We start from the raw sequence: 27942 nt of genomic DNA on the forward strand, positions 1-27942 counted from the left end.
AGTTCTGAGCCTCTAGTCAGGTTTGTGACTTTGTGCCGGCACAAGTGTGCAAATGGGAATTGCAGAGTTCACACCCTGCCGCGCCTATAGACAGTGCCAGAGCACTGTGCATGTGCCTGTACTGTGTTTCATGGAAGAAGGTTAGGGAACAGGCATCTTTGCTCAGCAGCATAAGATTGCTGATTAGATAGCAGCTATCCACTATTTTTTTAAAAAAAAAATTGTTTGCTTTTGTCAGATTCGTTCTGCCTCTTATGGAGAGGTAGACTGGTTGGGTGTCTTGCTCAGAATTTGTAGCAGTACCTGGGTCTTGTTATGCATATTGATCTGTCTTCCTTCAACCAAAAACTCATTTATAGCCCTGTATGCTATTGGACTGTGGAGGACATGAATATTTTGGGGGGAAATTAATTTAAGAAATTAATTTCCTATACAGATTGCCACCCCTTCTCCAATTAAATTATAAAGTTAGCTGTTTTTCAATACACTTGGGTACAGGAATGGCAGTATAGGGTTTGGCTGTTGCAGATTAGACCATAAGAATTAAGTTGAGTAGTACAACTGTAAGAAAAGGTTAAAGGAACTAGCCTGAAGAGGAGAAGATTGAGGGGGAGCTTTTTTATTTATTTAATTTAACAAAATTTATATCCCACTTGATTGTAACAGAACCTCTAAGTGGTTTACAATTAATATTAAAATTATCAATAAAACAGTTAAAAACAAATAAAATATTAAAAGACAAAGCAGCAATAAATTAAAGAGAGATTAAACCTCATCAACATCTGTGTCTGGATAGGCTTGCCTAAATTGAAATGTTTTAAGCGGGCACTGAAAAGAATATCTGCCTGATATCAATAGGAAGCGAGTACCAAAGTGTGGATACTGCCACACTAAAAGAACAGTTTTACAAGTGTAGAATGATTATTATATGATATCTGTAACAGTGCCAGTTCAAAGTAGTAGAGCGGGCATATATGGGGTAAGGTGATCCCATGAGTAACCTGGTCTCAGGCTTGAAATTGGCCCAATAACAAATCAACAGCCAGTGCAGATTTCTGAGCAGAGGTGTTATATGCTGACAGTCTCACTCCTGTCAGTAACCATGCTGCAGCATTCTTCACTAATTGCAGTTTCCAGGTCAAGCACAAGGGAAGCCCCACATAGAGTCCATTGCAGTAATCCAGTCTTGAAGCCACCAATGTCATAAAATCATAGAATAGTAGAGTAGGGCCATCAATTCCAACCCCCTGCTCAATACAGGAATCCAACTTAAAGTATACCCAACAGGTGGCTGTCCAGCTACCTCTTGAATGCCTCCAGCGTTGGAGAGCCCATCACCTCCCTAGGTAATTGGTTCCATTGCCATGCCACTCTAACAGAAAGTTATACTTGATGTTCAGTTGAAATTTGGCTTCCTGTAAGTTCGGCCCATTAGTCCATGTCCTTCACTCTGGGACGACTGAGAAGAGATCCTGGCCTTCCTCTGTGTGACAGCCTTTCAAGTACTTGAAGAGTACTATCGTATCTCCCCTCTTCTCAAGGCTAAATATGCCCAGTTCTTTCAGTCTCTCCTCATAGGGCTTTGTTTCCAGTCCCCTGATCATCCTCATTGCCCTCCTCTGAACCTGTTCCAGTTTGTATTCTTCTTAAAGTGTGGTGTCCAAAACTGGACGCAGTACTCAAGATGAGTCCTATCCAGTGCTGAATAGAAGGGAGCTAGTACTCCATGTGATTTGGAAACCATACTTTTGTTAACGCAGCCTAAAATAGCATTTGCCTTTTTTGCAGCACATCACACTGTTGGCTCATACTCAGCTTGTGATCAACAACAATTTCAAGATCCTTCCCTCCTGTCGTATTGCTGAGCCAAGTGTCTCCCATCTTATAACTGTGCATTTGGTTTCTTTGTTCTAGATGTGGAAGTTTGCACATCCCTATTAAATTTCATTGTTGTTTTCAGCCCAATGCTCCAGCCTATCATAAGAACATAAGAACATAAGAAGAGCCTGCTGGATCAGGCCAGTGGCCCATCTAGTCCAGCATCCTGTTCTCACAGTGGCCAACCAGGTGCCTGGGGGAAGCCCGCAAGCAGGACCCGAGTGCAAGAACACTCTCCCCTCCTGAGGCTTCCGGCAACTGGTTTTCAGAAGCATGCTGCCTCTGACTAGGGTGGCAGAGCACAGCCATCATGGCTAGTAGCCATTGATAGCCCTGTCCTCCATGAATTTGTCTAATCTTCTTTTAAAGCCATCCAAGCTGGTGGCCATTACTGCATCTTGTGGGAGCAAATTCCATAGTTTAACTATGCGCTGAGTAAAGAAGTACTTCCTTTTGTCTGTCCTGAATCTTCCAACATTCAGCTTCTTTGAATGTCCACGAGTTCTAGTATTATGAGAGAGGGAGAAGAACCTTTCTCTATCCACCCTCTCAATGCCATGCATAATTTTATACACTTCTATCATGTCTTCTCTGACCCGCCTTTTCTCTAAACTAAAAAGCCCCAAATGCTGCAACCTTTCCTCGTAAGGGAGTCGCTCCATCCCCTTGATCATTCTGGTTGCCCTCTTCTGAACCTTTTCCAACTCTATAATATCCTTTTTGAGATGAGGCGACCAGAACTGCACACAGTATTCCAAATGCGGCCGCACCATAGATTTATACAACGGCATTATGCTATCGGCTGTTTTATTTTCAATACCTTTCCTAATTATTGCTAGCATGGAATTTGCCTTTTTCACAGCTGCCGCACACTGGGTCGACATTTTCATCGTGCTGTCCACTACAACCCCGAGGTCTCTCTCCTGGTCGGTCACCGCCAGTTCAGACCCCATGAGCGTATATGTGAAATTAAGATTTTTTGCTCCAATATGCATAATTTTACACTTGTTTATATTGAATTACATTTGCCATTTTTCCGCCCATTCACTCAGTTTGGAGAGGTCTTTTTGGAGCTCTTCGCAATCCCTTTTTGTTTTAACAACCCTGAACAATTTAGTGTCGTCAGCAAACTTGGCCACTTCACTGCTCACTCCTAATTCTAGGTCATTAATGAACAAGTTGAAAAGTACAGGTCCCAATACCGATCCCTGAGGGACTCCACTTTCTACAGCCCTCCATTGGGAGAACTGTCCGTTGATTCCTACTCTCTGCTTTCTGCTTCTTAACCAATTCCTTATCCACAAGAGGACCTCTCCTCTTATTCCATGACTGCTAAGCTTCCTCAGAAGCCTTTGGTGAGGTACCTTGTCAAACACTTTTTGAAAGTCTAAGTACACTATGTCCACTGGATCACCTCTATCTATATGCTTGTTGACACTCTCAAAGAATTCTAATAGGTTACTGAGACAGGACTTTCCCTTGCAGAAGCCATGCTGGCTCTGCTTCAGCAAGGCTTGTTCTTCTATGTGCTTAGTTAATCTAGCTTTAATAATACTTTCTACCAGTTTTCCAGGGACAGAAGTTAAGCTAACTGGCCTGTAATTTCCGGGATCCCCTCTGGATCCCTTTTTGAAGATTGGCGTTACATTTGCCACTTTCCAGTACTCAGGCACGGAGGAAGACCCGAGGGACAAGTTACATATTTTAGTTAGCAGATCAGCAATTTCACCTTTGAGTTCTTTGAGAACTCTCGGGTGGATGCCATCCGGGCCCGGTGATTTGTCAGTTTTTATATTGTCCATTAAGCTTAGAACTTCCTCTCTCATTACCACTATTTGTCTTAGTTCCTCAGAATCCCTTCCTGCAAATGTTAGTTCAGGTTCAGGGATCTGCCCTATATCTTCCACTGTGAAGACAGATGCAAAGAATTCATTTAGCTTCTCTGCAATCTCCTTATCGTTCTTTAGTACACCTTTGACTCCCTTATCATCCAAGGGTCCAATTGTCTCCCTAGATGGTCTCCTGCTTTGAATGTATTTATAGAATTTTTTGTTGTTGGTTTTTATGTTCTTAGCAATGTGCTCCTCAAATTCTTTTTTAGCATCCCTTATTGTCTTCTTGCATTTCTTTTGCCAGAGTTCGTGTTCTTTTTTATTTTCTTCATTCGGACAAGACTTCCATTTTCTGAAGGAAGACTTCTTGCCTCTAAGAGCTTCCTTGACTTTGCTCGTTAACCATGCTGGCATCTTCTTGGCCCTGGCTGTACCTTTTCTGATCTGCGGTATGCACTCCAGTTGAGCTTCTAATATAGTGTTTTTAAACAACTTCCAAGCATTTTCGAGTGATGTGACCTTCTGGACTTTGTTTTTCAGCTTTCTTTTTACCAATCCCCTCATTTTTGTGAAGTTTCCTCTTTTGAAGTCAAATGTGACCATGTTGGATTTTCTTGGCAGTTGGCCAGTTACATGTATGTTTAATTTAATAGCACTGTGGTCACTGCTCCCAATCGGTTCAACAACACTTACATCTCGCACCAGGTCCCGGTCCCCACTGAGGATTAAGTCCAGGGTTGCCGTCCCTCTGGTCGGTTCCATGACCAACTGATCTAGGGAATAGTCATTTAGAATATCTAGAAACTTTGCTTCTTTGTCATGACTGGAACACATATGCAGCCAGTCTATGTCCGGGTAGTTGAAGTCACCCATTACTACCATATTTCCTAGTTTGGATGCTTCCTCAATTTCACATCTCATCTCAAGGTCTCCCTGAGCATTTTGATCAGGGGGACGATAGATCGTTCCCAGTATTAAGTCCCTCCTGGGGCACGGTATCACCACCCACAACAATTCTGTGGAGGAGTCTGCCTCTTTTGGGGTTTCAAACTTGCTGGATTCAATGCCTTCTTTCACGTATAGAGCGACTCCGCCACCAATACGTCCTTCCCTGTCCTTCCGATATAGTTTATATCCAGGGATAACCGTATCCCACTGGTTTTCTCCATTCCACCAGGTCTCAGTTATGCTCACTATATCAATGCTCTTCTCTAAGACCAAGCACTCCAGTTCTCCCATCTTGGTTCAGAGGCTCCTAGCATTAGCGTACAGGCACTTGTAAGCAGTGTCTCTCTTCAAGTGTCTTTGGCACTTGTGGTTAGGCCTGTGGTAATTTTGCTCTTCTGAATTTATATCCTGTGCCCCTGCTCTCACAATGCCTACTTCTAGGCCTACCCCTTTTAAAATTTCATCATTTCTTTGGTTTTTATCCCAGGGGGGAGGTTTATTCCGAACCGGACCTTTCTCAGCTCCTGTCGGGTTTCCCCCCTCAGTCAGTTTAAAAGCTGCTCTGCTACCTTTTTAATTTTAAGTGCCACCAGTCTGGTTCCATTCTGGTTCAAGTGGAGCCCGTCCCTTTTGTACAGGCCCGGCTTGTCCCAAAATGTTCCCCAGTGCCTAACAAATCCGAACCCTTCCACCCGACACCATCGTCTCATCCACGCATTGAGACTGCGAAGCTGGGCCTGTCTGTCTGGTCCTGCGCGTGGAACTGGTAGCATTTCAGAGAAAGCCACCTTGGAGGTCCTGGCTTTCAGCATCCTACCTAGCAACCTAAATTTTGCTTCCAGGACCTCACGGCTGCATTTCCCCATGTCATTGGTGCCAACGTGCACCACGACCACTGACTCCTTCCCAGCACTGTCTACCAAACTATCTAAACGACGGGCGATATCCGCAACCTTCGCACCAGGCAGGCAAAACACCTTGCGGTCTACACGCCCATCACACACCCCACTGTCTATGTTCCTAATGATCGAATCACACACTACAAGGATCCCTCCACCCCCTGGAGATATATCCTCGGCACGAGAGGATAGCTGCTCATCCCCCAAGGAATGGGTCCCTTCTAAGGGATCGTTTCCCGCTTCTTCAGCTGGATGCTCTCCTTCCCCGAGACCATCGTTCTCCATGATAGCAGGAGAGCTATCATCGTTGGAGTGGGACACAGCTATAACGTCCCTGAAGGCCTCCTCCACACACCTCTCTGCCTCTCTCAGCTTTTCCAGGTCCGCCACCTTGGCCTCAAGGAAATGAAGTCGTTCCCGGAGAGCCAGGAGCTCATTGCACCAAGAGCACACCCACGACTTCTGTCCAACAGGCAGATAGTCGTACATGCTGCAGGCGGTGCAAAACACTGGAAAGCCCCCACACCCCTGCTGGCTTCTTACCTGCATAGTTTTGTTTAAGGTTTATTACGTCAATGGGTTGGAGACTGCGGTTTAGTTGAGGTCAGGGAACAGACGGGCAGAGTGGGGGGCGCTGGCCTCCTCGCCCTGCTGCCGAACTCGCTCTGCTGCTTAACTCGCCTTGACGCTTTGTCAGCTGGGGCTCCCTCTAGCTCGTGGAGCAGGCTCCCTCGCTAGGGTGCTCTGACTTTATATGTGTGGCTGGTTCCCCCAGCTACTGCTGCCAGCCAATGATGTGTTACTTGAGGCTGATGGCTATCAGCTGGGGCTTAACTCTTTAGTATTCTCTCAGGCTTCCTTCCTTCCTGAGCGAGGGGCGGGGCTGTTTAAGCTTTTGGCTGCTTTTAATCTAATCAAGGGGCTGCGCCTTCCAGGCAAGTCTTTTGTGTTTGTTGTTTTCCCACCTAGAACAGCCTGACCTTTCTTTAACCTAGGGAAACAGAGCTTGTGGTTGTGTTTCAGGAAGGCTGAAGCTGCCCTTTTTAGCAAGGACTGAGCTGACTCTCTCCCTGTATGTGTCGGTGGAGTTTCCTTTTCCCCCTTCTCTCCGACTGGAATTTAGCCTTGTTTACAGTGTCCCCTGAAGCTTTCCTGCTAGGGTGGTGTTGAAAACTAGCTTTCTATGGGCTTCCTTCTCCTAGGATCTGTCTCCTAAGATATAGGTTCTTTCAGGATTTGGCTCCTAGCTCAGGGTGACCTTGGGCTGCCCTTGTTACTTATTGCTCTGAGCTGTTTTACTTCAATTAAATAATGGAATAAATGGGAGCTACTTACCCTCTTTTCGCTCTGCTGCTTAACTCGCCTTGACGCTTTGTCAGCTGGGGCTCCCTCTAGCTCGTGGAGCAGGCTTTAAATTTTATTTCTGTCCTCCAGGATATTAGCTATCCCTCCCAATTTTGTATCATCTACAAATGTGATAAGCATTCCCTGCACCTCCTCATCAAAGTCATTAATAAAAATGTTGAAGAGCACTAGGCCCAGAACTGAGCCCTGCAGTATCCCAAGTGTTATCTCCCTCCAGTTGAGAAGGACCCATTGATAAGCACTCTTTGAGTACGATTCTATAGCCAACAGTGAATCCACCTGAAAGTTGTTCTATTCCACCCACATTGAGCTATCTTGCTAATCAGAATATAATGGGACACTTTGTCAACACCTTTGCTGAAGTCAAGATATATTGTGTCTACAGCTTTCCCACAGTCTACCAGGGAGGTTACCAGATCAAAAAATGAGATAAAGTTAGTCTGGTAGGATTTGTTCTTGACAAATCCATGTTGGCTTCTAGTAATCCCTGCATTATTTTTAAAATGTTTACAGATTGACCTGCTTTATAATCTGCTCCTGAATCTTTCCAGGGATTGATTTCAGACTGACTGGTCTGGTTCCTTCTTTTTGCCCTTTTGAAGAAAGGGACAACATCCTGTTATCAGATAATGCTTCTCAGCCAGCTTACTTTTGTAAATGTTGTAGAATGAAAAATAGATTTCAGCTGCCCCTCAACTTGCTAGTGTAGTGGCTAAAAGAATATCCCAGAAACAGAGCAAAGAGTTGGTCTGGGGGGAGAAGATTCTGAATGGGAGTCTGGCTCTGAGAATAAGGAGATTGGATCATCATTTTAGACATCTTGTAACTGATCTTCCAAACCATGCTAGTTGAATCAATGTTAAATAACATAATATTGTTAAAATTATTTCATTAAGTGGTAAGTTTCAGATTTATTATGTACTGAGCAATTGTTAGAATGTTCCCTGTATGTTTTTTCCCTTTATTCCTATAACTAGAATGGCTAGAGAGTCCCCCCTCCCCATTTTTTCTTCTTAAAGTAGGAAGTTCAGAGAAGGGGCTTGGAATATTCTTGAGGTGGCCTGATCCCAGTCTCTTGATAATTACAATCCTATTTGAGATGGCTCTTTCCCAGAAGTATATAGCCTAGAGAGGCTAACAAACTGAAGCAACTTGAGAGTCAACATGCTTGTTGATCACAGCATTGAAGACAGTAAAAGCTTTTGAAGACTTCTAGTGGTGGCTCATGTATCCATTCTCTCTTTCAGTAACCAGCTTAGTGAATTCTAGTTTATGCTTGAAGTCAGTTTGTAGTCCTGGTAGTTGCTAAATGTTTCATTAAAAGAACTATGGAAAGAAACTTGTCTAGATTTATATAACATTTTTCCCTTAGCCCACAAGGTGTCTTGGACCTGACCAGGAGCCCTTTAATCTCATTTGAATTAAGATTCAATCTGTATATTTAGTTTTACTTTGAGTTTGATGCACAGCCATGTGACACATTAACCAGTACTATGGTAGGCCTTGTGGTTTCTTTGCTGATATTCATTACAGTGCAAAGAGACTTCTTGTATGGACTGACTTTTCTGGAATAACTCATTTGTTGTCCTTCAGCTCAAAACATTTTGGCAGTAAAACGTATGCTGTACCACTTTCTGGATGTACTACAATAGACATGAATACAAAAGAAGCTTCTGATAGCTGAATATTTAAAGTGTTTTAGTATGGTGAAGGACACCATGAGTAGTAGGTGTCCAAATAAGTTCAACTTAGAATAGACCCAGACCCATTAAAATTAGTGGACCTAAGTTAGTTATGTCCATTAATGTCAGTGGGTCTACTGTGAGTATGACTAGCATTGAATTCAGGATCTTTTTAAATGCTTATTTGAATGACTGGCTGAGAGATGTTCCTTGAATTTTAAAGTGCGCTCTTGATAAATGAAAATCACTTGCAGGATTGTGTGTTTATAGTGTTTTGTGTTTTTATATGATTATTTTTAAAGGGATGGGAATTTAGCTACGAAGCAGATTGTCTTTCTTCAGAGACCCTTCCTGCCCCAGAAAACCAAGAAGAAACAATCTAAGGTATATGGCCTTGAATTGCTCTTTATGTTTGTCTTGGCAAATCTTTCACAGTCTAATTGATTTTCCACATCAGTAGAAATGGCTTGTTTAACATTGCTGTGGTTTCAGAGATTTGCTGAATGCTTTTGAACTATGACTTTAGTTGTTAAACTAAAGAAAAATAGTAAAATATCCAGAAGAGGTGAGAGGTCCCTTCCTCCTCTCTCAATTTCAGCAAGAGAGCTGGATTCTGTGTGGTATATGAGAGATTCTCCCCCGCCCCACCTTGGTGAATGAAAAGGGTTGGATTTAGCTTCAGTTTTTTTCATGTAACTCTTTTGGTAGTTTAATTGTTGTCACTTGCCATTTAGCGCATATACTTACATGTATTGTCGAACTACAAACTAACAGACTTTTCTGTTTGTGACTTTTACTAACCTTCAAAAAAGAACCAAAGTACACAGTCTTTGCTTAGTGTACAGTAACACTATATAGTGGTTTTGTGTCATCTGCATTCGTTCTGGCCTTGATAATGTTATTTTCTAATTATTAAATGTACATGGTCTAAATATATCTTTAAAAAGAATCAATACAAAAAAGTGAGTAATAGAGAGAGATTATATATAGGTATAGATAGGCACACACACATATCTTTCTGAAGCTTGAAGATATTTTAGAGATAAAGAGAAGGAAGCAATCTTGATAAAGTTAATGGTGCAGTGGAAATATATGATCTATGAGCTAGTTGAATTAGTTGTCAGCATTTCTGTGGGATGCAATGAGAGATTATGTGATTAGGAAAGACGTGGACAAACTGGCATGATATCAGTCCAGGTTAGTTATAGCAATAAGCACAAGTTATCTTAACATACTTTCAGGCAGCTTGAAGTCAGGCCATCTCATCTGTTGCTTCAGGTTTTACTGTGTTTTGGCTTTTTCAAACCAAATGAAAGCTAGTTTCTTTAGAACTTTTCCTACAGACATGAAACCTTCCTTACGCACACGCCAACATGGATGAGCTGATCTTGTAGGACTTCCCATGTGCAGAAATTAATGACTTTTGTAAAAATTTCAGTGTCAGGAAGGCAATGGTAAACCACCTCTGAATACTGCTTACCATGAAGACCCTATTCATAGGGTCACCATAAGTCGGGATTGACTTGAAGGCAGTCCATTTCCATGGTAGAATAGACCAGGTGAATTTGAAAAGCTTCTGAATACTAAGTAACTAGAATAGTTAAATGACCCTCTGTCCGACTACCTCTAGTCTTCAGATTGGGCATACTCATGAAATACATGAAATGCAAGCACACTGCTTCAGGATACTACTTTATTTATTCATTTTATTTATTTTAAAATATTTCTATCCCGCCCTTCTACCCTATAATAGGGCACTCAGGGCGGCTTACAAAAATAAAATCAAACACGTACATAATAAAATTGTGAACAGTAAAATCACAAAAACATTAAAATAAATTAAAATACAAAATACAATTAAAATACATAAAATACAATATATATACATACACACACACACACATATATATATACATATATAGGGAGTGGTACAAAAGGGACTACAAAGGTAAAAATTTAACGCAGAAGGCATAAAATCAGTGTCAGGCTCTACCTTCAGTCCCTCCCAAATGCTCTCCGGAACAAGATGGTTTTCAGAAGTCTCTGGAAAACCAACAGGGAGGGAGCAGAGCAGACTTCTTGGGGAAGGGTATTCCAAAGCTTGGGGGCCACAGCTGAAAAAGCTTTCTCTCGCATGCCTGTCAGTCTAACAACTTTTATTCCAGGCACGCAGAGGAGAACAGAGGCAGATGATCTTAAATCCTGGGCAGGTACATATGAGCGTAAGCGATCCCTCACGTACATTGGTCCAAGGCCGTTTAGGGCTTTAAAGGTCAGAACCAGCACTTGGAATTGGGCCTGGAAACAAATTGGGAGCCAGTGGAGTCGATAAAGCACAGGGGTGATATGTTCCCTGCACAGTGCTCCAGTTAACATTCTGGCTGCTGCATTTTGAACCAACTGCAATTTCTGAACCGTTTTCAAAGGCAGCCCCACATAGAGTGTGTTACAGTTATCAAGTCTCAATGTCACCAATGCATGTGTCACTGTGGCCAAGTCAACTGCCTCCAGGAATGGACGCAGCTGGTAGACCAGTTTGAGTTGGCCAAAAGCACTCCTGGCTACCGCAGCCACCTGATATTCAAGCAGCAGGGCAGGATCCAGGAGGACTCCCAAACTGAGGACCTGCTCCTTCAAGGGGAGTGCAACTCCATCCAGAACAGGTTGCAACCCCGTCCCTGGTGCAGTTTTTCCTTTGACCAGCAATACTTCTGTCTTGTCTGGATTAAGTTTCAGTTTGTTAGCCCACATCCAGCCCTTCACAGCCTCCAGGCACCGTTTTAGGATCATAGAATCATAGAATCTTAGAGTTGGAAGGGACCTTGTAGGCCATCGAGTCCAACCCCCTGCTCACAGCAGGAAATCCACAGCTAGAGCATCTCCCGCAGATAGCTGTCCAGCCTCTGCTTGAAGACATCCAGCGAAGGGGATCCCACCACCTCCCTAGGCAGTCGGTTCCATTGCTGAACTGCCCTTACTGTCAAGAAGTTCCTTCTAATGTCCAATCTGAATCTACGCTCCTGCAACTTCAAACCATTAGACCTAGTCCTACCCTCTGGGGCAGCAGAGAACAAATCTGTACCCTCCTCTACGTGACAGCCCTTCAGGTACTTAAAGAGTGCAATCATGTCACCCCTCAGCCTTCTCTTCACCAGATTGAACATGCCAAGTTCCTTCAACCTTTCCTCATAAGACTTGTTCTCCATACCGGTTATCATCCTCGTCGCCCTCTTCTAAACCCGCTCTAACTTGTCTATATCTTTCTTAAAATGAGGCGCCCAGAACTGAACGCAGTATTCCAGATGAGGCCTGACTAATGCAGAATATAGTGGGACTATTACTTCCCTTGACCTGGAAACTATAGCTCTGTTTATGCATCCCAAAACCGTGTTTGCCTTTTTTGCCGCAGCATCACACTGCTGGGTCATGTTCAACTTGCGATCCACTACAATTCCAAGGTCCTTCTCACACGCACTACTGCTAAGCCGGGTATTTCCCATCCTGTACCCGTGCATTTTGTTTTTGTGGCCTAAATGCAGAATCCTGCATTTGTCTTTATTGAATGTCATTTTATTAATTTCAGCCCAATTTTCTAGTCTATCCAGGTCCCTTTGGATTTTATTCCTGTCTTCCATCGTGTTAGCTATCCCTCCCAGTTCTGTATCATCCGCAAACTTCATAAGGCTTCCCTCCACCCCATCATCTAAGTCATTGATAAAAATGTTGAAGAGTATCGGCCCCAGGACAGAACCCTGTGGCACTCCACTCGAAACCTCCTTCCAGTCTGAAGGATGAGCACTCCCTCCCTGCAATCAGGTGGTAGAGAGAGATAGAGCTGAGTGTCATCAGCATATTGATGACATTGTACTCCAAATCTCCTGATGACCTCTCCCAGCGATTTCATATAAATGCTAAAGAGCATGGGAGACAGAATTGAACCTTGCGGTCCCCCACAGGCCAGCGTCCAGGGGGTCAAGCAGTAGTCTCCCAGCACCACTTTCTGGGTCCTGTCCATCAGGTAGGACCGGAGCCACCATAAAACAGTGCCTCCCAATCCCATCCCAACTGGACAGCCCAGAAGGATACCATGGTCAATCGTATTGAAGGCTGCAGAGAGGTCCAGAAGCACCAACAGGGATGCACTCCCCCTGTCTGATGCCTGGCATAGGTCATCAAGCAGAGCGACTAAAGCATTCACTGTCCCATGACCAGGCCTGAAGCCTGATTGAAAAGGGTCTAGATAGTCTGATTCATCCAGGAAAACCTGGAGCTGAGCAGCCACTACCCTCTCAATCACCTTGCCCAGAAATGGGAGATTAGAGACTGGGCAGAAGTTGTTAAGATCCGCAGGGTCTAACGAAGACTTTTTTAACAAAGGTCTTATCACAGCCTCCTTCAACAATATTGGCATAGAACCTTCCCTTAGCGAGGTGTTAATTAAATATGTCAACCAGTCAACCACTCCCCCTCTGGCAGAGTTGATTAACCAGGATGGGCAAGGGGCAAGGGAACAAGTAGCGGCCCTCGATTCTCCCAGAATCCTGCCCACATCCTCATGCTTTACAAGCTGAAAAGTATCCATAGAAAAATGACTAGAGGAAGCTTCGGGGACATCTGGCACAACTGTAGTTAATGAGGAGTCCAAGTCAGTCCGAATGCAAGCAATTTTGTCTGCAAAGTGCCTCGCAAACATGTCACAGTGAGCGACTGAGGGCCCAGAGTCTAATGTAGGGCCAGAGCCTAAAAGACCCCGGACCACCCGGAAAGCATCGCCGGACGACACTGAGCAGACGCAATGGTGGCAGAGAAGTGCACTTTCGTTGCTGCCATCACCACCACATGATAGGCTTGAAAATTAGCTCTAGCCTGTGTTTGATCAGAAGCAGGCTGAGTTTTTCTCCATCGTTGCTCTAGCCGTCATCCCTGCCGTTTCATCAGGCCCAAGGTTTGAGTAAACCAAGGTGAATTATGGGCCTTCCCTGGGGGAGAGGGCACTTTGGAGCAATAGTGTCTACTGCCCGGGTCACCTCCATATTCCAGAGATTGACCAGGGCTTCAGCAGTATCTCCAGCCATGCTGAAGCCATATCCTCCAGAGCATTCAGGAAACCATCTGGATCCATGAGTCTCCGGGGGCAGACCATCCTAATTGGCCCTTCACCCCTGTGAAGGTTACCAGGGGCACAAAGTCTAAACCTTGTCAGGTGGTGATCTGTCCATGACAACGGAGTCACTACGAACCCTTCCACCCTCAGATCACCTTCCTGTCCCATACAGAACACAAGATCAAATATGTGTCCTGCATTGGTCCAGATGATATTAGAGACAGCCCCATGGTTGTCATGGCAGCCATGAAGTCCTGGGCCGGACCTGTGAGTCTAACCTCGGCATGTATGTTGAAGTCTTCCAGGACCATCAACCTGGGGAACTGCAACACCAATGCCGAGAACAGCTCCACCAGCTCAAGGAGGGAGATTGTTGGGCAGCAGGGTGGACAGTACACCAACAGAATCCCCACTCTGTCTCCCTGACCCAATGCCAGGCACACACACTCAAAGCTGGAGGTGTTAGGGACAGGGTACCTGACGGGGGAGATAGATTCCCTGCAGACAATTGCGACCGTGAATGGCAACTAACTTAATTGGACTGTTCTCTGCTTGTTACAGTTTCTGCTATCAAGCAGTTTTATCTTTTAATATTTAATACTATGCTCTGTATTGGTGGTCAGTGGACTGTAAATAAAGATTGTTGTTGTAGCTGTTGTAATTGTAGTTGTAGCAATTGTGACCCCACCTCCCTGTCCCTTGGATCTAGGCTGCTGGAGTCCCACAAAACCTGGTGGGCAGAGCTGGGAGAAACCTACTCCACCTTGGTCATTTAGCCAGGTTTTGGTAAAACAAGCAAGGTCAGCGCATTCATCCAGGATTAAGTCCTGAATTAAAGTGGTTTTATTAGTCACTGACCTTGCATTCATCAGCAGGACAGTAAGATCCAGGGAATTCTCAGCATAGCTACCAGCGTCTCGAGGGTCAGAAGGGGGACCAGAAGGGATGCAAGCACAAAGATGTCTTATATCCCTTTTCCTGTAATGGCCAGTCTGCCTCTCACTGCTATTACGTCCCCTGCTCAGTATTACCTCAATGGCAGGCCCCCCCACTACTCCTACCCCGGTACATGTTAAAAGAAGCCTGACACTGGGGGGGAAGGAAGCCTTGGCTACAGGTGGCTCTAATGAAGGGCAGCTCTCTTCCCTACCCTCTGGCAGTTGTCTTCTCCCTTGTTAGCCCCAACTGGCTTCAGCTGGCACCCAGGCCTTGCAAAGGGTAGCAGTTGACACCTGAGGAAGCCTGCAGATGGAGTTTTGCAGGAGGCCACAGCAGCAAGGTGTAGGTTCTGCTTAGGGTTGCCAGGCTCAGGACCAATTTGTTTGGTCTGATCAGACCAACCTGATCCAACAGTCCCAAGCCCAGCCTCCAAGATGTCTTCTGTATCTTTAAAAGTTGTGCAGGGGGAAGGGAGAATTTCACCTTGTGATTTTTCCCATTACAGTGTTGCAAGAAAACCTGTACTTGGCTGAATTTTCTCTTCTCTTAAAGATACAAAATCATTCTCAGGCCCTGAGCCTGGCAACCCTAGTTCTGCTGGGTTTCTCTCACCTTCCTCCCTGAAAGTTCTTCACTTGAAAGTTCTTCACAGTAAAATAGTTTGTAAGAGGTGCTTGCATGTTATTTAAGGACCTTTCCAAGAAAGCACTGCTGCCTTAATTAACAAGGCTTGCTGAAAGAAAGAAAGCTATCACTATAGGATGCTTTCCTTAAGTGGTATTTTTCTTCTACTTTGCACTTCCCAGAGTTTGGAATGTTTTTCAAGAAACTGTTGACAGCCTCACTGTTGAAACTGAAGCATGTAAGAGGGTAGGATATAGGAGGACCAACCCTTATGCTGCAACTGCCTGTTTATTAACTGTGGGCATGACCCACAGATCTGGGTGCATAGAGGCTCCCTATTCCTGTTTATGAAGGAAACATCCTACATACTCAGTTTGTGAACTGAAATTTCTTTGTCTCATACAAGAGAACGGGGAGGTTAACACATTTTTAAAATGCAGCTTATCACGTACTTACAGGAGAGCCAACAAGCAAGCTATTGCACTTCTCTAAAACTGTTCCGATTTAAAAATAGAAATACAGAACCAGTCTCATCTCATCACACTTATTAAATTAACATTCAGCATTGAATTTAAACAGATTTCTGCTGGTGCCTCTCTTTTTTAAAAAGCATAACCTTTATCACTTTATCTGTTTGCAGTTTCACTGGAAATTCTCCAAAGAAGACAAACATCACAAGCAAGCCAAAAAATCTCTGAAGGCAAAACTAAGTGCCAAAGAGCACCACCAGATAGGAGAAACGCAGGAGTCAGAAGTCACAGAAAATGCAAGGAATTCGGAAACACAGTTCTCCACAATTGAAACTGGTTTGCAGTTCCCAGTAATCTCAGATCAACAGCTGGCTGATGTTGAAGACAGAAGAGCCGAAGCTCTTGGGCACAGAGACATGCCTATCTACAACAATGAAGTGTCTGCAGAAAAATGGAATGCAGGTCATGATGCTGAACAAGAAGACATAGGAGGCTTGTATTTGGATCAGAAAGGCATGCATGAAGACTGTGAGGGCCAAATGTTTCAAGACTGTTGCACTGCTGTAGACAATGATGGGAACTGTGCGGCAGAAGCTATAGAAACCAGTTTTGATCCTGGGTGTCAGTTTGACTGAGAGAGGCAATTATTTGCCAACGTAAGGAACTCATTTGATTTGACAGTGTTGGCTTTCTACAGGACACAGCAGAAATACTATTGCATTTTCAACTTGGCAATATATGCAAACTTATTCAGGCTTTTTTTGCCATTCAGGAAGATCCATGCATATTTAAGCTGTGTTGAGCTGCTTTTTCAACCAAACAAAAAGTATGTCCTGTACTTTAAATGTTCATATTTTTAAACAAAGTTTAATTGGTGTGCACCATATTTTTATTCAGTTTTGTGAAATGGAATTCAGGATATAAGAAGCTTTAAAGAAGTGGCTATAATTGTATTTGTCTTTAACACATTTATTAGTATGCCTTTGGAACTACTAATCTCTTGTAAAAACTTTAAAGCAATAACGAAGCCATGTGTTTTGTCTGGAAAACCTACTAGTGGCAGAGAAGGAGAATGCAATTTTTTTAAATTATTTTCTATATACTCCATGTATCTGATTACCATTCAAGCAACATTATATTCCAGATTATTAGGTTGCTAATCAACTTGTCACATCAAACAGATCATAAAACAAAATGCATGTAAAAATGGTTAACTTGTATGTATTTCATAAAATGTTGGACACTGGGCACATAATACCTACTTATATTGGAAACAGGAGTTCTTAATGAGAATTTTCCACAAGAAAATAACTTGCAAGAAGTAGGTCAGTAAAAGCTCTTAAAATACACAACCTGATCAGCAAAGTAAACCATTTACTCAGCTGACAACTAGGGATGGGGGAGCAATTTGTTTGGTCTGATCAGACCAACCTGATCCAACAGTCCCAAATTTGCTTGTAGATTAGAATGCAACTCCCGGTCTGATTATCTAGTTCTCCGGATGTTGTAATGCAGTTTCAGTGTGCAAAAAATGCACACAAAAATAAACATTGTTCTTAAAATTTGTGTACAAAATACATATTTTACAAACTTATGCACTGCACTGAAAATTGTATGTAAAGTGGATAAAATGCAGACTTTGTGTGTTCTTTCAGAAAAATCTGCACAAAACCTATGATTGAGCACCAGTGAGACTGAAATGGGTAGGAATTAGTTGCTCAGACAATTTCTCCTGACAATACATGATGTAAAATGACAGATTGTTTCATATTTTTCAGGCATATTAATCTTTACAATAAAAGTTGTGCAATTTGAATTTTTTAAAGCTCTCAAATATACTTGAATTTTTAATCCCTTTTAATGTACACCTTGTAGTTGCTTCTCTCATTAGTGAGCAAACCCTCCTGGGTTCACATTTGGGCAGTGCTTAGAATCTGTATAGTGTTCTGAAAATGCTTTCTGTCCTTTCACAAATTCAAACTCAGTGTCTATAAACAAAACCTCTTTTCTCTACTGGCTGATTTATGTTTGATAGTTCCCATTAGTTTCTCAGTAAAGTATTTTGACTCAATAAACCATGGTCTCTAGGTATACATCATGCATACTTAAGCTATTTTTTAAACTGTCAGCTTCATCTATAAGAAACTGCACTTTAAAACAAAGCTGTAGCACTTCAAATGGCCACATAAAAGATAATGGAAGGATAGTTTAAATCATTTCATTCCACACACATGCACAAGGCAGATTAATTCCCCGCCTCCCAATAACTGATGGTTTACTTTGGCAACTTAGCTGAATATTAGAAAAACAGAGTTGTAAATAACTTTAATTAATCTTGGAATGCTACAGAAGGGTATTTTGTCCTGAAGCAACCATGAGATATCCATACCCTAAGTTTTAATTTAATTGCTACTTAAATACAGTTAATTTTGTGTCTACATTTTCTAAAGAGCCTGTGTCATAATCAGCAGAAACATCCACCTGTAACACCACAAATAGACTTAAGATATATTTAAAATCAGTTAATATTTTGATTCCTGCAGTAGTTAATTGTTTTTCTTGATCTCTGTATTGCACAGAGCCTTGTTTGGAACTTACCAGAGTGTTAGCCTACAGATTTTGGCAGCAGGGTGTGTCCCCTTGACTCCAGTGCACATACCTTAAGGAGCAGAACCGCTTCCTTCCTGCTCATTTCTTATTTGACCACCACAGCAACAGCATCAAGGAGAAGTTTCCCTTGTAATTTCTTGATCCAAATAAAATAGACCTACCTTGAATCAGAACTGGCCTTACTATCTTATTATCTTACTATATAAAGAGCTTCAAACAACGCAATATTATACAGCCACAAAAGTGGCTGTATACTATAGCCAGCATGGATTTTTCTCATTCTGCAATGTTAAATTGAAAATATCCCCCATGCCATTCTGCTGCTTCCCATAATCTCATTTCAAAACAAAACCTTACAAAACGTATAGTCCTGAATTCAGAAATGCTTGCTTAATAACTTTTTAAGGTTTCATGGTGATACACAAAACACTCAGAGAAAATTGAGAGTTCAAAGTCTAAAACGAGAGAAAAATATCCAGACCCCTGCTGGACTTTTTCTGTCTGTGGTCTCATAATTTGTTGAAATTAATTAAAAATGAGCCCTGTTCACAGAGTACTGTAATCCTATTACTGATCTTGCCCCATACCCTAACCTTCATCTTCTGATTTTTAATTAATTTAAGAAATTTAACATTGAAATCTAGGATAGCATCAGGCATGCTCAGTAAGAACCGTCAATGTTCTAAAAGCCAGACTCACAACTGTTTGGCCTGGCTAATCAGGTGGCCACACCCATGCCAGACCTTTATTTCATTTTAAACAGCAATGGCTTTCCCCAAAGAAGTGTAGTTTGTGAAGGGTGCTGAGAGTTGTTAACTCCTATTCCCCTGACAGAGTTCCAGTGGCCAGAGTGGTTTAACAGTCAGCCGCTCTTCTGGGGATTGTAGCTCTGTGAGGGGAATAGGATGTCTCCTAGCGACTCTCAGCACCCTTCACAAGCTACACTTCCCAGGATTCTTTGGGGGAAGCCATGATAGCCTAAAGTGAAATAAAGGTTTGGTGTGGATGTGGCCAGGGATAGCTTCGGTTTAAATTTGGGTGGGAGACTACATGTGCCTGCTGTAGAATAACAACTTGGGGAAAATGCTGAAAAAACAATATATTGTTCACAATGTTTTTCTTTTGGAAAAGAAAGGAGCTTTCCCTTTGCCCAGTGCCCACCTACCCAATCACCTCCCTTCCCCCTCCCTCTCCCCCCACCCCTACTAGGGATGGGGTTCACTGCCTAGTTCTGATCTACTTGTATTCTGATAATCCATTGTTCAATCCCGATCTGCCTTTTTTTTGTTCCTGCTTGCTTTTGCATTTGACAATTCGATCAGCTGTTTGGTTTTTTTTGGTGGTGAAAAAGATTACATATTTTTAACATAAATGCTTATGTAAATCCATTAAAATTAATGGATAATAGTGATTGTAATTACAAAGGTAATTACATAAAATGGGGGGATCAAGAAAATGCTGATTACAGCCATGGCTTACTGCAAGAAATCAGTGCCGGTCTGAAAAGACAGTGGACTGTTGGATTCAGTCAAAAACTGGTACTAAGTGCGATTTAGTGGATATCCTCCCCCCTCCCTAACCCCTACCCTTACTCCCCTTCTTTCCTTACCCCTCCAGGTCAGTTTCACCTATCCTAAGCATTATTGTACAGGAGTAAATCCCATTGAATTAAAAAAGCATGCAAATGATCAAACCTTCCTTCTCCCACCTATCCCCTCCTTCTTCTACCGTCTCCCTTCTTCCCTCCTGTATCTCCTCCCCCATGGTCAGTTTTACCTATCCTAAGCATGATTGCATGGGAGTAAATCCCACTGAACTCAATAAGCATGCAAATTATCAGACCTGCCTTTCCCCTCCTCCCTCTCCCCTCTCCTTCCCCCTCTCTTTCACCCTCTCACCTTCCCCTCCCCAACTTCCTCTCTTCTTTCTCTTCCCCTGCCTACTACAGCCCTCTCTCCCTACCTCTTCTCCTCCCCCGTGGTCAGTTTTACCTATCCTAAGCATGATTGCACGGGAGTAAATCCCACTGAACTCAATAAACATCCAAATGATCAAACCTGCCCTCTTCCTTCCCACCCCCTCCTGCGTCTTCCCATCCCCATCTCCCCTCTGCCCTTCTTCCCCCTCCCCTTCCCCTCCCGTGGTCAGTTTTACCTATCCTAAGCAAGATAATAAATTCCATTGAGCACAATAAGCATGCAAATGATCAATCCATTCTCAGCAAACTTGCACAGGATCCCATTTCTTACCTCCTGGATTTAAAAAGCAGAGAATTTAATAGGCAAAAAAACCCTTTGTGAGTTAAGAACTTACCTATGGCCCACAGATATTTCTATGAAACTTTAAAAAGCAGGGAAATTGGGCAGCTATAGTGAATGCACCAGGGGAGGAGGAGACCTGACCTCCTCTCTGAGATATTGTACTGTCCTACAAATTTGTCAAAATGCAAACCCAATTTGGGTTGGTCTTTCACAGTCCAATCTACTTTGTATGTAGCTTGGAAGAATTTGGTAACATGCGCCTCTGAGCATATGGTGAGTGGTGGCAACACCTGCAATCAGCCCAAATAACCAAAACAAGACATGTCCTGTGCTGATCTTGTTTTAGGAGGGAGGAAGTAACAATATTAAGACAGTTGATATAGTTGATTTAAATATGTTTGATTTACTTTGAATTTTAGTGAAGTTTCCTATAGTAAATTATTTTCTTTTGCTTCTGTTTCTGTGAATATGTGTACAGCAACACTTTGCAAATAGAAATGGAACACAATCTCCAGTTTGAAACACAAAAGGCTGTCTTTACCATCATATGACATTGACCAATAAAAAGGCTTTGGAATTTAAAAAAATGTGACACATTTCTAGGATGAATAATGAGAGAAATATAATTTTCTATGTTAGATTCTCTGTAGAAACGGTAGTGATGCAGGAAAGAAGCAAAGTAGGATGCACACCTTAACATGGTGAGGGGGTTTGAGAGGGCTGAAGAAGCTGAGAGCAGTGCCGTCAGGAGTCTAGGCCAAGAGGCTAGACTCCTAGCAGGGGCACCCATGGCGGAATGGTCAAAGCCGAGACACCAGACTAAGATGCATCCAAACTCGGAGGAAGGCAATGGTAAACCACCTCTGAATACCTCTTACCACAAAAACCCTATGAACAGAGGATCCAAAATGCAACACGAGATAGTGCTGGAAGATGAGACCCCCAGTTCAGAAGGCACTCACAGAGCTACTGGGGAAGAACAAAGGACAAGTATGAGTAGCGCTGTGACTAATGACGCAGCTGGGTCAAAGCCAAAAGGAAGCCCAGAGGCTGATGCGCACAGATTCGAAAGGAGAGTCCGGAGTTGTACGATGCACACAATAGGAACATGGAATATGAGAAGTATGAACCAGGGGAAGTTAGAAATTGTCAAGCAAGAAATGGAGCATATCAGCATTACAATACTTGGCGTGAGTGAATTAAAATGGACAGGAATGGGACATTTTCAATCAGGCAACTACCAAATATTTTATGCAGGAAATGAGAAATCAAGAAGAAACGGGGTTGCTTTAATAGTGAGAAGCGATGTAGCAAAAGCAATTAGGAGCTACAATACAAGGTCTGAGCGAGTGATATCAATGAGATTAAACGGGAAACGTATTAACATAACCATCATCCAAGTCTACGCTCCAACATTTATTTATTAAATTTTATTTATTTATTAAATTTATTAGTCGCCCATCTGGCTGGTTGTCCAGCTACTCTGGGCGACATACAAGATAAAACAATACATTCAAACATTAAAATTTAAAACCGTAACAGTAAAAAACCTAACCCACCCCAAAAGCCTGCCTGAAGAGCCAGGTCTTCAAGGCCCGGCGGAAGCTTATCATAGAAGGGGCATGGCGGGAGATCATTTGGGAGAGAGTTCCATAGGGTGGGGGCCACTACTGAAAAAGCCCTCTCTCTAGTCCTCACCAGTCTAGCTCTTTTAACCGGTGGGATCGAGAGAAGGTCTTCTGAGGCTGATCTTGTTGAGCGGCATCCCTGACGATGCTGGAGGCGCTCCTTCAGATAGAATGGGCTAAAACCATATAGGGTTTTAAAGGTCAAAACCAACACCTTGAATTGGGCCCGGTAAACAACCAGTAGCCAGTGCAACTCCTTCAGCACTGGAGTGATGTGATCTTGCCGGCGGCTGCCTTTAATCAGATGAGCCGCTGCATTCTGTACCAGTTGCAGTTTCCAGACCGTTTTCAAGGGTAAGCCCACGTAGAGCGCATTACAGTAGTCTAGGCGAGAGGTGACCAGGGCATGTACTACTGGTGGGAGCAGATGGTTGGGAAGGTAGGGGTGCAGCCTCCGTATCAGATGGAGTTGATACAGCGCCGCCTGGCTCACAGCCAAGACTTGAGCCTCCATGGTCAGCTGGGAGTCAAGAATGACCCCCAGACTGCGGACCTGGTCTTTCAGGGGCAATCGTACCCCATTGAGCACCAGGTCCACATCCCCCAGCCTTCCCTTGTCTTCCACAAACAGTACCTCGGTTTTGTCAGGGTTCAGCTTCAGCTTATTCCTTCCCATCCAGCCACTCACCGCCTCCAGGCACTTGGACAGGGTTTCTACAGCCAACCTCGGTGAAGATTTAAATGAGAGAGAGCTGTGTGTCATCCGCATACTGATGACATTGCAGCCCAAATCTCCTGATGATTGCCCCCAGCGGCTTTATATAGATGTTGAACAGCATCGGGGAGAGGATGGAACCCTGTGGCACCCCACAAGTGAGAGGCCAAGGATCCGAAACCTCATCCTCCAATGCCACTCTTTGGTACCTACCAGAGAGGAAGGAATGGAACCACTGCAATACAGTGCCCCCCATGCCTAACCTCTTCAGGCGGTCCAGGAGGATAACGTGGTCAACGGTATCGAAAGCCGCTGAGAGATCAAGGAGGACAAGGAAGGTGCATTCGCCCCTATCCCACGCCCTCCTCATATCATCTACCAAGGCAACCAAGGCTGTTTCAGTCCCATGTCCAGGCCTGAAGCCCGATTGAAATGGATCCAGATAATCCATTTATCAAACATCAAACGCAGAAGAAGAAGAATTGGAGAGATTTTACGCAGAAGTACAGGAGGAAACCAAAACAAGATATGATGATAATCATGGGGGACTGGAATGCAAAAGTAGAGAAGAACTAGGAATTGTGGGGAAATGGGGCTTAGGAGACAGAAATGAAGCAGGAGAAAGACTTACTGAATTCTGTGAAGCCAATGATATGTTTCTTGCCAACACATTTTTTGAGCAACCGAAAAGATGACTGTATATGTGGACATCACCAGATGGTCAATGTAGGAATCAAATTGATTATATAATTGGAAACAGAAGATGGAAAAGTTCCATACTTTCTGCAAAGACAAGACCAGGAGCAAACTGCAGTACAGATCATGAACTGATCGTATCGAAAATCAGAGTAAAGCTAAAGCAGAACAACAAAACACTCATAATGCCAAAATACAATTTAAATAACACCCCAGAAGAATATAAAGGTCAAATAAGGAACAGGTTTGAGGCTTTAAACTTAGTTGACATAGAACCAGAAGAACTATGGACTGAAGTCAGAGACGTTATCAGGGAAGAATGCAAAAAGACAATACCTCTAGTTAAAAAGAGAGAAAGACCTCAATGGATGACTGAAGAAACTCTTAAAATGGTTAGAGAAGGAAAGCAAAAGCAAAAGGAGACAGAAACACAGTCAGAACCCTAAATGCAACTATACAATGACTAGTACGTAGGGAAAAAGAAAACTATTACAATAGTTATTGTATAGAAATAGAAAAGGACAACAAAGTGTGAAGAACAAGAGCCCTATTCCAAAAGATTCGAGAAATGAAAGGGAAATTTAAACCATGAGTAGGGATTTGAATAATCAACAGGGGAACACACTGACTGACCGAGATGAAATAAAAGGAAGATGGAAGCAATACACTGAAGAACTCTGTAAAAGAGATGCCAGGATGACAGATTCATTCATGGAGGAACCATATGATGGAGAACCAGAAATTTAAGAATGTGAGGTGAAAGCTGCTGTTAAAATACTTGGAAGGAACAAATCACCAGGAATAGACGGCATACCAATAGAGTTGCTACAAGCTACTGAGACTGAATCAGTCCAAATTTTGACAAAAATTTGTCAAGCAATATGGAAAACTAAACTATGGCCCACAGACTGGAAGCGTTCAATATATATCCCACTTCCAAAGAAAGGGGATCCCAGAGAATGCAGTAATTACCGAACTATTGCCTTAATATCCCATGCAAGTAAAGTAATGCTCAAGATTCTACAACAAAGGCTCTTACCATATATGGAGCGAGAAATGCCAGACGTCCAAGCTGGATTTAGAAAGGGAAGAGGCAACAGAGATCATATCGCAAACATACATTGGATAATGGAACGGAGCAAGGAATTTCAGAAGTAAATCACCCTGTGCTTTATAGACTACAGCAAAGCCTTTGACTGTGTAGATCATGAAAAACTATGGAATGCTTTTAAAGAAATGGGGATGCCACAGCATCTGATTGTCCTGATGCGCAACCTATACTCTGGACAAGAGGCTACTGTAAGGACAGAATATGGAGAAACCGATTGGTTCCCCATCGGAAAGGGTGTGAGACAGGGGTGTATTTTATCACCCTATTTGTTTTATCTGTACGCAGAACATATCATACGGAAAGCGGGATTGGACCAAGATGAAGGAGGTGTGAAAATTGGAGAGAGAAACATGAATAATTTAAGATATGCAGATGATACCATACTCTTAGCAGAAAGCAGTAATGATTTGAAACAAATGCTGATGAAAGTTAAAGAGGAAAGCACAAAAGCAGGACTACAGGTGAAAGTCAAGAAGACTAAAGTAATGACAACAGAAGATTTAAGTAACTTTAAAGTTGACAATGAGGACATTGAACTTGTCAAGGACTATCAATACCTCGGCACAGTCATTAACCAAAATGGAGACAATAGTCAAGAAATCAGAAGAAGGCTAGGACTGGGTAGGGCAGCTGTGAGAGAACTAGAAAAGGTCCTCAAATGCAAAGATGTATCACTGAACACCAGAGTCAGGATCATTCAGACCATGGTATTCCGTCTTTATGTATGGATGTGAAAGTTGGACAGTGAAAAAGGCGGATAAGAGGAAGATAAATTCATTTGAAATGTGGTGCTGGAAGAGAGCTTTGCGCATACCATGGACTGCAAAAAAGGCAAATAATTGGGTGTTAGAACAAATTAAACCAGAACTGTCACTAGAAGCTAAAATGATGAAACTGAGGTTATCATACTTTGGACACATCATGAGAAGACATGATTCACTAGAAAAGACAATAATGCTGGGAAAAACAGCAGGGAGTAGAAAAAGAGGAAGGCCAAACAAGAGATGGATTGATTCCATAAAGGAAGCCACAGACCTGAACTTACAAGATCTGAACAGGGTGGTTCATGACAGATGCTCTTGGAGGTCGCTGATTCATAGGGTCGCCATAAGTCGTAATCGACTTGACAGCACATAACAACAACAAGAACACCAATAAACATTAAAAAATGTAATTCTCCATCTTTGGAGATGTAGTCACATTGTGAAAGACCAAGCCAAATTGTGTTTGCATTTTTATAAATTTGTAGGGGAGTACAATATCTTAGGAGGTCAGGTCTCCTGCTCCCCTGGTGCCTTCATTATAGCTGCCCAGTTTCCCTGCTTTTTAAAGTTTGATGGAAATATCTGTTGGCTATAGGTACATTCTTAAACTACAAGGGTGTTTTTTTTTGCCTGTTAGTGAATCTAGCTATAAGGAGAGCTCAGGGAGGGTGATCTCCTCTTCATCCTAGCTGGGGTTTGAATCTTTAACGTCTTCAGTGTTCTCTCCCACTGAGCAATGGATTCCTTATCTCCTAAAATAATTATCTGATCGTGCTTATGGAATTAATTTATTTGTTTGTTTATTTGTTGCATTTATATACCGCCCCATCGCCGAAGCTCTCTGGGCAGTTTACAACAATTAAAAACATTAAAAACAAATACACAAATTTTAAAAAACACAGTTTTAACAAGCAATTTCAAAACATGCATGTGGATTCTGTATTCCAAGCTAAAGAAAAAGAATATCTGGGAGAAAAGTTAAGGAATTCTTGCAAGCCCCACTGCCTGCTATTGGGACAGGTATGCACTATCTGTGCCTGTTCCTTCTGGCAGAGGGGTCCCTTCCCTGCTCTTCACCAGCTGAAAAAGTAGTGTGAAGTTACTTTGTTCACAAGAAAACTTTTAAAGAGGGGAATGAGAGTGTATACAAGCATACAGCACCATTGGCTGCTTCCTTTATGCTAAACAACCCAAACTAGTTTTCAGGAGCTTAAAATGCAGTTTGGTGGTTCAATGAAGGGTGCTAATGAAAAAGACCTTATCTACAATTGTGGTGCACCTTCTCCATTTTTAAGTCATTGTTTGCCATCAAAATGAAATATAATTGTTTTTGAACTATCTATGAATTTTCTTTTTAAGCAAATGAAACTCCTGTTTGGTATGCCGCAGTTCAAGCAAACGCAGGATGACTGGTTTCCCTACAACTATATGCTTTCATTTGCATCAGTTTCTCTTGTAGGATAAACAGTCATGATACTAGTCTGCATGAATACTTGTAGGATAAATAGTCATGATACTAGTCTACATGAATAATCTTGTATCCTCTTCAGTTAAGGGAGTTTCACATCAAATGAATTATAAATTACTCTGCAGTTGTTTAGGGAGGAAATGGTTACACTATTAGGTCATTAAGAGACATAATTAATCCCTAAAGATTCATAAGTAAAGCATCAATGCAAAATAACTAATTAGTGAGGTACCTGGAGAATACAATGCAGCACTGCAATTGCATGGGATCTAGCTTTTCTGTCTTCAGATAAAATATTACAGGTTAAACAGAGTTTTTAACACATTGTTTGAAGTGCTTGTCTTATTAAAGTTATACTTCCTATAGCAGGCTTGAAAGACATCCTTTTTATAATTAATAGGCTTTGAATCTTGGGCCTGTTCTTAGAGGGATGGTCAGCTTGCCAAAACATTTTACAGAATCCTAGGTGTATGTGAAAAACAGCTGGTATAGCACACTGGGGAGGAGACCCTGGCTGGGAGTCCAGAGTGTGTGAGTTCAAATCCCTGCTCATGTCTCCTGGGTGTCAAGGGCCAGCTAAAGATCACCCCCACAGTGAGCTGCATAGTCCCAAGGAGCCCAGTTGCCCCCCAGCTGGCAGTTGCGGACAAGGAAGGGGCTGGCTTGTGCAGCTGTGGCAAGCTGAACAGGCCCTAGCCAGCTGGGGATGACTAGCATCAGAGGAAGGCAATGGTAACCCCCCTCTGAATACCGCTTATCATGAAAACCCTATTCATAGGGTCGTCATAAGTCAGGATCGACTTGAAGGCAGTCCATTTTCATTTTCAGGTGTATGTGACAGCCCACAATTAAAGAGACATGCCCTTATCCCTGTAGCAGTCAGTCAGGACAAGACTGACAAAAGTAGAGAAATGATGGGGGAGGGTAGAAATCAGCAGTAAAAAGCCT

General features: G+C 42.8%; 1 protein-coding gene across 4 annotated transcripts in view; it reads left to right on the forward strand.

The window, feature by feature from the left end:
* RFTN1 (raftlin, lipid raft linker 1) overlaps positions 1-17580 on the forward strand; it is a 172486-nt gene extending 154906 nt beyond the window's left edge. For 3 of the 4 annotated variants that reach the window (XM_061586949.1, XM_061586953.1, XM_061586952.1), the window contains exons 9-10: positions 8907-8988; positions 15912-17580. In XM_061586949.1, the coding sequence (XP_061442933.1) occupies positions 8907-8988; positions 15912-16376 (547 nt within the window). In that variant the 3' untranslated portion in view covers positions 16377-17580. The remainder of the gene's footprint in view (positions 1-8906; positions 8989-15911) is intronic. The other variant, XM_061586951.1, reaches the window with a different exon arrangement.
* Positions 17581-27942: the final 10362 nt, after the last annotated feature.

This window comes from Rhineura floridana, chromosome 10 (assembly GCF_030035675.1).
Source record: "Rhineura floridana isolate rRhiFlo1 chromosome 10, rRhiFlo1.hap2, whole genome shotgun sequence".
In the NCBI taxonomy this organism is placed as follows: Eukaryota; Metazoa; Chordata; class Lepidosauria; order Squamata; family Rhineuridae; genus Rhineura; species Rhineura floridana.